This window comes from Scomber scombrus, chromosome 4, assembly GCF_963691925.1.
Source record: "Scomber scombrus chromosome 4, fScoSco1.1, whole genome shotgun sequence".
NCBI classification, from domain to species: Eukaryota; Metazoa; Chordata; class Actinopteri; order Scombriformes; family Scombridae; genus Scomber; species Scomber scombrus.
This window is the reverse complement of record NC_084973.1, coordinates 14,907,552-14,918,295: the sequence shown is the minus strand read 5'-3', so window position 1 is coordinate 14,918,295 and position 10,744 is coordinate 14,907,552. Positions and strand designations below refer to the sequence as shown.

The following is a 10,744-nucleotide window of genomic DNA, read 5'->3' as shown; positions in this document are numbered from 1 at the left end:
AACCTACTGTACTGATACAGGTGTGGTTATAAGATACTGTGTTTTCCTATAAAGTTACCAGAGGAATGTAGTTGTGGCAGCCAATGCGATTCAGAGCACCTGGGCCCAGTGATCCCATAGGATGAAAGGCCAACTTACAGCGTTGTTGGCTCTTTCTCACTTGGACTCATCCCAGCCAGCAGCTGCAGATTTTTTCCTTTGTTGGACTTAAGCTTTGTTTTGACTTTTCAGCACTTTACATGTCACTGCTCACACATTCACATTTATGTTTTTGACTGAAAGGGTAACTAAATACATTTACTTGAGTACTGTACTTGTGTCTAACAAGCTTTTAAAATACAACACTTTGTTAAAGATTAAACTAGTGGTGTACAACCTTTTTGGCTTTTGACATCTTTCTAAAATCAGTGTAGCTGGGGTCACATTTAAGATGTTTGTTGTTAAAAGCTTCATAGTACAGTGATTTGGTGGACACGTTTCAATTCAATAAATGTTCAAATGATCCAATATTTCACCAAAAATCAAAGATTAAAGAAAAAATCTAAAAACTGAAAACATTTGTGTATCAGAACTTTGTTTTATCTTATTTCCTCTCTCACTAATCATCTCACGACCCCTCCGATTGATCTGGTGACCCTTTGGAGGGGCCCAACCCCTAGGTTAAGAACCACTGGACTAAACTAGCTACCTGTATATATTTGTTGAAACTAGCTCCACCTACAGCATCTACAACAGTTCTAACACTGATGCTTAATAATCTAATAATGTCAATAATAAATCAGTCAGAGGGTCCAAACCACTACCCTCACTTCAATACTTTACATACTTTTTGCAGCTAATACTTAGGTTTATTTAAATAGGATTTTTCATGCAGGACTTTTAACTGTAATAGAGTATTATTACATTGCTGTATTGGATCTTCTTCCACCACTGACTGATATGAAGAACATAACATAACATAACATAAAATAAAATAAAATATTAAAGGGCAGTTACGGGAATTAAAGTAAAATGATTCAGATAAATAAATGAATAAACTTAAAAACAGACTTTTCACCTCTGCGGATATGACAACTACACCGTGACGTCACCAGCTCCTTCCATTGAATCAAAACATGGCGGCTGCCATGGAGCTGAGATGCTGGGGAGGAGACTGGGGTCTGCCTTCCGTGCACACCGACTCCCTCATAGTTCTGGTAATGTTAACTCCTACTTTAAAATACGGCCAGTTTTTACCCAGCCTTAGTTTTAAGAAGACAGGTCTAACTTACTCTTCCTGCGTCTTCTCTCTCTCTCTCACTCTCACTCTCATTCTCTCTCTCTCTCTCTCTCTCTCTCTCTCTCTCTCTCTCTCTCTCCCTCTCTCCCTGTGTATCTCTGGTTAGCCTCCATGCTAACTTCCCTGCAGCACTTTGCTTGGTAGCCGCGTCGATAGATAAATAACATTAACTTAAGCAGATGAATGTGATGTTTGTCCAGCTGTAAGATACTATCTGTGCCTGTCCTACACGTGTGGCAAGTTGTCAGAAGTCGCTCTCACTGCTGACACTGTGTGGTCCTTCAAGGTCAGCTTGTTGAGGCTGATATTTGCATTTCTTTGGGTTTTCTTCCCCGCAGTCTTGTTTGGTATTTGACGTCAGTGTCTGAGGTAAAACTAACCTGCTCAGAAAATGAATGTCGAGCTGTTTGCTGCTTTGTTGATCATGCTGTGTCTTACCGGAGTGCATTTGCAACTCTTGCCACAAGGTGACACCTGCACTACATTTCTGAAAAGATGACATGACATCTTGTAAAGCATTTAACTTCTTTCCAGGCATCATATTTTTGTGCACAAACCCGAATTACATGTGCCTAAAGTCAGAAGGTTACTGTTCTTCAACCTTTGGTATAACTCTGTTCTCATTTAAAAGCTAAATCTTTCAATTTTACAACAGAGAAGTCAGAATAAGTGATCCAGAAAACAATAACACCAAGGCTAAATGATTACCTTAAATACCTGCCCAAATGATTGTTTAGGTACACTGATTATTGGTTGAATATTTTAACAGTATTCTAATGTATTTATTAAAACATAACATATGTTGTCAGGGATAGTCCTGCACTTATTTCAGGTCCTTACTCCCTGCAGCTGTCAGACTGTCAAATGAGCACTGCTCCCAGTAGACCTCACATGCCCCTCCAACCTGGACAGTAAATATATAAATGTATTTATTTGTATATATATTTTGCTTTAAAATCTGTGCAATAACAATATCAAACTCAAGTATATTATCACTCAACACCAATATTACTCTTGTATAATGTCACTATTACTATTATTTTACTATATTTTTAGGGCCCGAGCGGCGAAAGCCCTATTGAAATTGTAATGTTTATTATTATTATTATTATTATTATTATTATTATTATTATTATTATTATTCTTCCGACATTTCGTGCCCCAATTTCGCCCCTTTCCCAAATGCGAAAATGCTTATACTTTTGCACGGACGTCCGGCCTCATCCGAAATTTGATATTTTTGGGTGGTCGCACATGGTCGACGCAGAATGGCGGAATAGCGCCCCCTACAAAGTCCAAAAATGCCCATAGGGAATTTTGCTAACTTTGTCCTATGCACACAAAATTCGGTACACATATGTATTATACCCACATATGCAAAAAAGCCTCTTGACCTCATGACCTCATGACCTCAACCCAACAGGAAGTCGGCCATTTTGGTTTTGATTTTTCCCGCCTCAAATTAACTCCTCCCACAGCGTTCGCCCGATCAAGTTCAAATGAGGTACGCAACATCTCCAGACCTAGCTGAGCTTAAGTTGTGCTCTGCGCATCCGTAGGTCAAAGGGCGTGTCTGCCAGGGCTCAACTAACTTTGGCGTGCTCGCCATGTACATACGAGTGGCTCTCACGCCCACATACTTCATCCAATCAGCTTCAAACTTGCTGGACAGGATGATGGCTCCGCCCTGAACGTCCCGATATATTAACTTCCCACGTAACTCATAGCGCCCCCCGGTGGTAACAGGAAGTGAACTTAAATTCATGAAAAATACATAGTTGACCCCATCAACTTCATTCCACTTCTAAAACATGCAGAACCAGTTGGTGAAGCTACATTATGAACACTGTGAAGCTACGAGTAATGGCGTCCCTGTGGGGGCGTGGCTACCATCAATTCCTCGCCATGAAAATACGTTTGGCTTTTTGATGGCTTTATTGAACACGTATCATCATGAAAATTGATACACAGGTCCAGGGTGGAGACCTCTTCCATCTGATAGGGGTGTCGCTCATGTCTCCCCCTAGTGGAAACAGGAAGTGCCATTTTTTGCATCAACATTGTCCGATTTCCACGAAACTTCACATGTGTGATGAGGGACTGACCCTGAACACACCTGCATGCATCCCATTACTGCCCCCTGGTGGATGAACCATCAACCTCTCATAACTCCTTCATGCTTTGTCCAATTCACTCCAAACTTCACATGACTGATGAGTGGCCGCCCTGAACACACCAGACCACACCAGACCATATGTGTAACTACCTGTGACTGCCCCCTACTGGATGAACGAAACATTGCATTTTTGGCCTCCTTCCAGGTTTTTTCTCACTTTTCTGCTTCACGCCACAGCCCCGCCATGCCTCAGGCCCCGCGGTGGCATGGGTGAGCGAGGGCCCGCCATCGCCGCTTGCGGCTTTAATTTACTATTGTTATTCTTTATTGCTTTTGTACTTACTTATTATTTATTGTTCTTTATTCTTTTTTATTGACACTATTCTATTTTAACTGTCCACTTTGCTGCTGCAGTAATGTAAATGTCCCCATCGTGGGATTAATAAAGGAATATCTTATCTTATTTCCATCATTGTACCCTTATCAAGGCGTCAGTGTGTAACATGAAGAAAAAAAAAATCATATAAATCAATAAGGAAGCAGACAATGTAAAAACTGACTTAAGAGCTGAGGTGGTAGTCAGTGAATCGACAGAAAATAATTGATTAATTGCTGCTGTCATTTTTTAAGCCAGATATTCTTTGGTTATTGCTCCTCTGATGCGATGATTTGCTGCTTTTCTCTCTATTTTCTGTTGTTGGCTGAACATCTTTGGGTTTTGGATTGCTGGTCAGACAAAACAACACACTGTAAGACATCACTGCGGACTCCAGAAAAATCACAACATTTTGTACGTTTAAACGTTTAATCAGGAAAGAAATTCCTCTGGCAAGATTCCTTTGGGGGGTGCATACTGGCCTGATGGCCTGATAGTTTTCATTGGATTCAACAGACGACTGTGTTTGAATTAAAAATGTCAGCGTAACAAATTTTATATCATGGGTGCACTAACTGTTGTCTCTTTTTATCATCTGTCCTGATTCAACTGTGTGTTTTCTTTCAGGCATACGCCACGTTTTCTGGGGCAAAACTCACAGCTTCTCCTATCGACTGGACATGGAAAACTCTAACAGGTGGGCTGCAGCTTCCTATAAACCAGAATTTCCTTAACATGGGATTGCTTGACACCCATAATGTGATTGAGGGAAAATTCTGTGACTGAAAAGGAATATTTGATACAATACATAAAATGATTTAAACTTGACAAGATTGAAAAATACAGATTTGATGTGTTCATTTTTATATTTTCAGGCATCTGATTAGGTTCCAAATTTGAGGGAATTAATGTACAATACATTTTAGGTAACAAGACAGTAACAGGATATGCCATTTAGATGAAAAGCTCTTTTTGTTAACTGTACATATATACCCTGTTAATACACATAATTGGTTTATTTACACTTACATTTATATTTATATTTACATTTTTATTCATACTTATGTTTACAGTCTGCACATATATAGTTTTAATCATGGCAACATGCAAACACATAGTCCACCCCCACTACACAGTATCCTTTCAAATTAGCTACACTGATATGTTTGTGCTTATTTTTATTGTTTAATGTTCATGTTTATTACTGTTCTCTGTTGACATCTGGACCACATTGAATTCCCTGTACTACTTGGCAAATAAATCTGATTCATATTTATTCGAATACTGTTTTCATTTGTCCTGCAGCGACGGTCCCAGAGCTGGTTTGTGGAGACTCAGCAGTTACAGAACCATCACAGATTCTTAACTTCCTGAGAAAACAGGTAAGAGTGAACGCCAGGGCTGCTCAGTGAACACGTCAGGAAAAGTCAGTTTTATTTGTATAGCTTCTTTCATACACGATTGCACTTCAGTGTGCTTGACATCATTATTAGAGAAATTGATCATTTTAAAGCAAAGTTTAAAAAGACAGATTTTAACACCATATGAGCACACACAAACACACACACATTACACAAGAATAGAGTAAATAAAAAACAGTTAAAAATCAGCTTAAAAACAGATGTCCAGCCATACTCACTCAGGTAAGAAATTGTCATAAGCCTGAGAACACAGAAAGGTTTTAAGATTTCTTTTAAATGTGGAAACAGTGGAGACTGATCTCAGGTTAAAGATTCCTCTGAAGACCTAGATCGTATTCTACAGTTAGTCGACTGGAACTACCAGATGACCTGAGGGGTCTGGCGTAACTGTAGCCAGTAATACACTGGGGAGCCAAACACGAGTAGGATTGCAGCAGATTCAATAATATTTTCTGTTTTTTCAGAGATTTAATGCCGACTACGAGCTGACAGCCAGACAAGGAGCAGACACCATGGCATACATTGCTCTGCTGGAAGAGAAACTACTACCAGCTCTGGTAACACCATCCCTTCATCTGCTTGTTCCCTGACAAATGTTTAAGTGTGAGTACTGTTCATCTTTAGGCTGATATTTTTCTGTCTGACAGTTGCACACTTTCTGGGTGGATGCAGAAAACTACGCCAACCTGACTCGGCCGTGGTTTGCGTCACGCTCGCCGTTCCCTCTTAACTTCCTCGTCCCGAGTTGTCTCGCTAAAATCGCCCTCTCCCGTATCCTGCTGACCAAAGGAGAGTCGCCGCTACACAGAATCACTGAGGTGGAAGGAAAGGTAAATACTGATGCACTTAATTCCTCCATTACATCATAGTCTGCGTGTCATTCTTGTGACCACAAAGTCTGCTGTAATTATTTGTTTCTTTGTCTGCCTCAGATCTACAGTGATGCTAAAGAGTGCCTGAATCTGCTCTCCTACAGACTGGGAACAGAAAACTACTTCTTTGGCAACTCGTAAGTACTTTAGGTCCTTTTGTCTTAATTGATCTATTTACTAATTGAATATGGCTGAGCAGTATGATTAAACATAGACACAATGACCTGTACCTATCGAAAAAAGGATAAAGAAAACAACCTGTCAATGTAAATAATGGTACTTTTAGGGCAGATACAGTATCTCATATTGCTCTGCTGTATTGTTTGTCAGTGTTGTATGTTTTATACATGTATTTGTGACTGTAGGCCAACCAGTCTGGACGCCTTTGTGTTTGGTTTTGTGGCTCCTCTCCACAAAGCCAGCCTCCCCAGCAGCCCTCTGCAGAGCCACCTCAGACAGCTGGATAACCTCACATGCTTCTGTGACAACATCCTCGCGGTGTATTTCAGCTCAAGCCACCCTTGTAAGATCACACTGCACCCACAGGAGATTTTGTGGGTTTTAGCTGTTTATGGTCAACATGGAAATGTTACATTTCCAAGCAGCACACAAAACAACTAACATTATCATCATTTTCTGCTTCACACACCTTTGTTTCCTTCTTGCTCTTTGTATCTGCTTTATTTTCGGGTGCTAAATGACCTAACATGGTTCTTGTTCCTCTGACTCTCGGCTGTCTCTTTCTTCTTCTGTGGGTGTCCTCTTACTTACATCTCTCTCCAGGTCCTCCCCCACCTGTTCAGGAAACAATGGATGCCAACCTGCAGAAACTAACTCAGCTTGTAAACAAAGAGTCCAACTTGATAGAGAAGGTGCTTCTGCTTTCCCTTTTCTCTTCTTTGCATGGGTTCATGATTGCATTTGAAAGGTACAGTCTCAGCTGTACTAAATACTAGTTGTAGTGATTCCTTACTGAATCATTATCATATTATGTGTTCTTGTGTGTGTGTTCTAAGCAAACTGTACTTTTGCTACAGATGGATGACAATCTTCGCAGCAGCCCTCAGCACAAACCCCACCGACCAGACCCCAAACCCAGTCTGGCCAGTGAGAAGAGCTCTACACCTGCCTAACCCCTGACTTTTCAACCCTGACTCCCAGATCCAGCCACATAACTCCAGGAGGAACACCCTGTAGATAAAAGGCGAAGTTCTGAATTGGACTCAACTCGTAAAATTGTAATCAACTTGAGCTATATCTCGAAAGGAAAATAACTTAAAATTTAATGGAAGTATGCTTAAACGATTATAAAAAAAGAGTATTTTAAGATAATGATTGATTTCAAAGATGTTGGTCTGAAAGAGAAGAAAAGTGCATGTGTACGGTTTTTATTTTTAAAGCGCATGTACGTGGTTACGGGTGGAATGCTATGAAGTGGAGCTAGATGAGAAAGACACAGAAAGTTCAAGGGGAAGCCAAAAGAAATGAGAAGTCCAGCAGGGAAAATAAGGGACACCGTTTGACCTCTCAGAGCGTCCATTTTTGTTTTTAACCTGTTACTTTCTTAAAGGGAAATGTGTTTTCTGTTTTTCATATGATCACACTATAGCTGTACTGCGTCATGAGGAAATTAGAATTACCGAGTTAAGGAGACATTGGTCACAAAGTAGAACCATGTTGGACTAAAACACCTTATGGCAAGATTGATTTAGCTCACTTACGTTACACTACTTTATAAATATGTCAATGCAGCAAGGATTGTAAATCCTTCTGAGCATATTTCCTTCCTAAAATCCACTGTAAAAATGTTCTGTAAATTCAAATAACATTTAATTTAGTGCAATGTATAGAATATATGCAGTCATGATTAGAGGAATAACTAGTTACTCATTTTGCTTTCCGTCATCTGCTTTGTACAGCTTGTATAGTTGTAAATAGTTTCATGATTACTTCAGTTTAACAAATCAATGCAATTTACTTGTTTCCTCTAATAGGGCTCATTAGCTTGTTCACAATCTTTACTAGCTACTCTGAGGTAATGGAAGGGCCTTACGCACTGTATTAACTTATTCACGCAAAATATTTGGGACTAATGTGTGTTTGTGTGTGTTCCCTCAGAAAACCAGTGTGTCTTTCAATCGTGTTCTCTTTGTTGTGCAAGAAATTTTGTGTCATTAACAATCCACTCACTTCTGTTGTTGCCTTTTTTTTCACGACTCAGATATTTTTGTAAAACATTAATTTTGTGTTGATTTTCATTGTTTGCTGTGCGTACAGTATTTAAGGGTCACCTTATTTAACCTGAAGTGTCTGTTTCATGCAGCAATGTGTTATTATTTGCCTTTTGTGTTTTATTTGTATATTATTATTATTACTTTTAAGGCACTTTTCATTTTCTGTCATGTTCCTTAATATCCTCACAGCTTATACATTACTGATTATTAATAACACTGTGTCCATGTGATTGTTTTCATGGTCTCGTGGTCAGCATCTCAGTCTGAAAATACTACTAAGAAACTCTTGCAAGTCCCCCAAGAAAAATCACCTCATGGATACATTCCTTTCAAAGCCCCATATTTTGAAACCAGAGCAATCATTTGAGCGTTTGTGCTGCCAGTTACTGCATGTTGTTGGACAACAGATAGGCTTGTGAGGACCATATGGGTGCAGTGTGCCTTCATGACTCCTGGTGTCTTTGTACAGTCAACAAAATGCTGACAGTGTCCTTCATAATTTTGAAATGTTGTCATAAATTGTCTTTGACATTACTGTGGCTGTCTTCATATCATTACAATATAAATATGATAATCAAACTATGCCTATTGTCATTCTTTAAAGCAAAATAAAAAATCTCAACTGGAGTGTATATTTAATGGTACAGGACAGAGCTCAGCAATTGTGTTCAACCATAGGCATTTTTAATCAGGATTTTTTCATTTATGGTCCACTAGCCAGCACAGTAGGCCTATATAGTTAGTTTATTTCTTTCATTTTAGAATATAATTAATTGATTACGTCATTTATTCCATTAGTAAGTGAGGGCTAACAGTTACAGCTCATTTTAATACTCATTTGGCTAAAAATGACGCAATATGTATGAGACCAGACTTAATTGGTTATCCACTTTATTGGAATTAAAACAGCTGGAATTGACACATTAAAATGTTACTTCTGGTAGGTTAATTAGACTTAATTTGAGCACCATGCACAGTTCAAATAGCATGGTGTAACCATGGTGTTAATGCCTCTCTTCGTCTGTAGGCAGTATTAGAATTAACAAGCTTATTCATTGGGATTTTCACAAATGGGTCACTATTTGCCTACCACAGGTATAAAGCTGGTAGCCTCCTATTTTTCCTCTTAAAAAGTCAACGTTTCCTTTTAAGCTGTTGCAGCAAGTCATGCTAATGGATGTTATTATTTCCAGTAATAATTACAGAAGATTTCACTCTTGCCGCCACGCCTCACTGATTGAGTGATCGGTTATTTAGATGTTGGGAGGATAAAGTGCTCTTTGTTTGGTTTTGGCCTTGAGAAATGGAAACAATGAAAGTAATTAAGCTGAGAGGAAATGATGCAAACTTGACATCAATTGTCCAAGTCATTGGTCACGTGAAGGAGCGACTCCTGCTGAGCCTTCTCTTGGCAGGATATTTAATAGTTACAGCAACAAGAAATAAATACCACATGTGGATCTGTTGTCAATTTTGTACTAAAAATACATGTGTTTGTATCTTCTCAATTTCAGTGATTTCATTTCACAATTGTCACCCTGTTTTTCTGATTTGCTAGGTTAGAAAAATATATGTTCATGAAATCATAGTCATGGTTGTCAAAGAACTGTTGGTGAGATGTGGAACAAAAACAGGCCTGCAACACCTCACTTCCTTGTGAAAACTTTCCGTTGAGGCAGATCCTTCCAAATCTCAGCAAGAAAACAACATGAATTAGTCCAATTTCCCAATCCAGAAGACAAGACAACCTAGACACGTCAGTCCTCATTTACTTGGAAAAGCTTTCAGGAGCTGTTGCCTGATGTTCTGCATGTTTTTGCGTCACACTCTTCTTCCTCTCACTCTCCTCCCCTCTCTGCTTCCCAAGAAATGAGGAAAGGTGCCAGAGGTGAGGGGGGAAAAGGTACAAATGCATGGAAAATAGTAACGTAATAACTATGAAATGACATGTCTTCTGGAAAAACATGCAGTTTAGTCAGGAGGGTGTGTGGCTCATGAACCTACAGTAGCTTAATGTCGTTTAAAAAAAAAAAAACATCCTGGAAATCTATGAATAAGTGTGTGATAGATTTTGCAGAGATGGATTCAAGCCTTTTAAATTGTGACTGACTAAACTCATCTAAATTCCAGAGGCCCACATTTAATTTGTCGTTAAGTTTACACATATTTGAGGGCTGATGCAGTAAGTTTATAGTACGTCACAGTAGGTCTGCTTGGTAAATGTGGACGACAATAAGATCTTTTAAGGAAAACAGAAACAAAAGAATACTTTTATTAAAAAATATATTTGAATTCTACTTATGTCAGAGGTTGTATGGTTTACCATCACTGTCTCAATAGTTGTTCAGGATCTTTTTTTGTTAGACATCATCACTTCATAGTTGTGAGATTACACTGCATGTCTCAGCTAAAGTTGTGCTGTCACTCCCCTTCATCTTCAGGTGCA

At 39.1% G+C, this 10,744-nt stretch overlaps 1 protein-coding gene across 1 annotated transcript; it reads left to right on the top strand.

Moving 5' to 3' along the window:
• The first annotated feature begins 1,115 nt into the window (after positions 1-1,115).
• On the top strand, positions 1,116-8,829 carry mtx3 (metaxin 3). Its single transcript, XM_062417524.1, has 9 exons — positions 1,116-1,196; positions 4,399-4,468; positions 5,077-5,153; positions 5,657-5,749; positions 5,840-6,022; positions 6,125-6,201; positions 6,430-6,587; positions 6,848-6,936; positions 7,102-8,829. Exons 1-9 carry the CDS (start codon positions 1,116-1,118, stop codon positions 7,195-7,197), a joined length of 924 nt encoding a protein of 307 aa, XP_062273508.1. The 3' UTR covers positions 7,198-8,829.
• Positions 8,830-10,744: the final 1,915 nt, after the last annotated feature.

Excerpts from the sequence above, each read along its gene's own strand:
- mtx3 (XM_062417524.1), top strand. The coding sequence starts at position 1,116 with ATGGCGGCTGCCATGGAGCTGAGATGCTGGGGAGGAGACTGGGGTCTG. Across the intron at positions 1,197-4,398 it reads CCGACTCCCTCATAGTTCTG|GCATACGCCACGTTTTCTGG; the intron begins GTAATGTTAACT and ends GTTTTCTTTCAG. Across the intron at positions 6,023-6,124 it reads TCACTGAGGTGGAAGGAAAG|ATCTACAGTGATGCTAAAGA; the intron begins GTAAATACTGAT and ends TGTCTGCCTCAG.